The sequence below is a fragment of the Mastomys coucha genome, unplaced genomic scaffold, assembly GCF_008632895.1.
Source record: "Mastomys coucha isolate ucsf_1 unplaced genomic scaffold, UCSF_Mcou_1 pScaffold18, whole genome shotgun sequence".
Classification (NCBI taxonomy): Eukaryota; Metazoa; Chordata; class Mammalia; order Rodentia; family Muridae; genus Mastomys; species Mastomys coucha.
The window spans coordinates 92,537,634-92,539,871 of record NW_022196900.1 but is presented as its reverse complement, the minus strand read 5'-3'; the positions used below and the strand labels follow the sequence as shown (position 1 = coordinate 92,539,871).

General features: G+C 55.5%; 1 protein-coding gene across 1 annotated transcript; it reads right to left on the bottom strand.

The window, feature by feature from the left end:
* Window positions 1-240: 240 nt before the first annotated feature.
* On the bottom strand, window positions 241-1,810 carry Id3 (inhibitor of DNA binding 3, HLH protein). The gene is made up of 3 exons (XM_031376933.1): window positions 1,435-1,810; window positions 1,237-1,319; window positions 241-732 (listed from the first exon to the last, which is right to left on the bottom strand). The coding sequence occupies exons 1-2, from the start codon at window positions 1,732-1,734 to the stop codon at window positions 1,260-1,262; spliced, it is 360 nt and encodes a 119-aa protein (XP_031232793.1). The 5' UTR covers window positions 1,735-1,810; the 3' UTR covers window positions 241-732; window positions 1,237-1,259.
* Window positions 1,811-2,238: the final 428 nt, after the last annotated feature.

Genomic DNA, 2,238 nt, shown 5'->3' with positions numbered 1-2,238 from the left:
TCAAGGGACTGAAGTAAAAAAAGATTGAGCCTCAGCCTTGCTGACTGTAGGAGAGGCTCCTGTAATTGACAGGGTAGGATCACAGATCCTTGCTTTCAACCAAAGGATTCGGGGACTCCCAGCCAGATCCCTTCCTAAAGCCACCCTACCCCTCACAGCTTCAGCTGGGAGCTTTCTCATCCCTAAAAGGGTATGCAAATATGCTCGCCCCAAGCTCCTAAGGAGATGTCATACACAAAAGTTTTCAAAAATGGTTTATTATGCAAAATGTTAACTTTTATAAAAAGTTTACTATACATCACATGATTACAGAAAGTCACCTTCCTGTAAAAAAGGTACAAAAGCTATATACTCTATTATAGAGTTCATAATCAGGGCAACAGAGCTTTTCTCCAAGGAAACCAGAAGACCAGCTCTTATGCTGCCTTGGCAGAATGTGCAGGGCAGCCACTCGCATCCCCCCACATCCCCTCGACACCCCGTTCTCGGAAAAGCCAGGGTGGGGACAGAGTGACGTTGCCCAGCTGCTGACCAGCGAGTGCTAGCTCTTCAGGCCACCCAAGTTCAGTCCTTCGCTCTCGGGCTCCAGGTCCAGCCTCGAGGCATAGAGTTCAGGGTAAGTTGAAGAGGGCTGGGCAAGATCGAAGCTCATCCTTGCCCTCAGGCTTCCGGCTGGAGAGAGGGTCCCAGAGTCTCAGGGTCCCAAGCGGAACGGGCGCCAGCACCTGCGTTCTGGGCGGGGGAGGAGAGAAGAGCGAGGGAGCCGTCAGTTTCCGCCGAGCGCGCCCAGGCGGAGGATGCCGCAGACTGGCCGGCGCCAGGGAGGAAACTCGGTCTTTACCTCCAGCTGATAACTCCGCGCCCCACACTGCCTCCACCCAGTTGGCGCCAAAGGACCACAGGCGGAGTTACCACTCCCCCTCCCGCTTAGAAATAACACTAGTGGAAAGTGTGGGGGGGCTCCCTTATTGAAAGACTCATTTGGTGCGAGCCGCGCGCCCCCTTGTCCCGGGCTCTGGCCACCCGGGATGAGCAGAAACAGCGTAACTTAGGAATGCACACCAATACTGACATTGGTTCTGTCGTCTTATTCTAACTCTTCATAGAGAGTCTTTTTGCCTCTCAGTGGCTTGGCTTTCCCTAAACCGACCGAACCCTAAGCTTTAGGATGTTCTGTCAAAGGCAGGATTTTCTCATGCAAGCCTCCCTCCTCGCCAGCGTCAGGAGAAAACTTACCGGGAGGTGCCAGAAGAACCGGGTCAGTGGCAAAAGCTCCTCTTGTCCTTGGAGATCACAAGTTCCGGAGTGAGCTCAGCTGTCTGTGAAAGAAGGATAAGAGACCAGTTAGCCGAGGTACTCGGGGACGCGATAGGTCAGACCCGCAGCATCCCTGCCCGCGCGCTCAAAGCAGCCTGGTCTGGCTCCCTCTCGCACCTGGATCGGGAGATGCGGACCGTCCGGGGGTCCAGGCGCCGGCTCTGCCAGGACCACCTGAAGGTCGAGGATGTAGTCTATGACACGCTGCAGGATTTCCACCTGGCTAAGCTGAGTGCCTCGCGGGACTCCCGGCACCAGTTCCCGCAGGCGCGAGTAGCAGTGGTTCATGTCGTCCAAGAGGCTAAGAGGCTCCTCGGCCGACGGGCTCTTACCGCGGCCTCGCGCAATGGCCAGGCTACGTTCCGACAGGCAGCACACCGCCTCGTAGCAGCCGCGCACCGGGCTCAGCGCCTTCATGGTGGAAAGTAGTAAAGCTAGAGAAGAGAAAAGGACGCGTAAAGCAGCAAACTGCGCGCACGCTGGCAGCAGCCGGCTCTTATAGAGTCCGCTCTAGGACACACCCCCTTATTCAAAGCAGGCCGCCAAGGCTCCACCCCCGCCCGCCCTCGGCACCGCCTCCCCGGCCCTGGGCGTTCACAGTGGGTTTAAATTGCTAACAGGCGTCCTCAGGCTGGTCTGACGCCGAGGACCGCTGAGCCTCCGATGCGAGGAATGAGGAAGCTCTGATACCGAGGGGAGGCGGGGCTGTAGAGCCAGCACAGATTTGAAAAAAAAAAAAAAAAAGAAAAAATCTTAAAACCATTAACTTTTAAGAATTTGCCTTTTCTGGAGGAGCCCAAGTTCTCTGAGGTTCCCTTCCCCCACCCCACCCTACCCCGTCCAATACTGGTTCGAACCCTCAGCTCTGAGGTCATAAATAAATCCCTTGAACAACTAAAGATCTCTCTCTCTCCCTCTCTC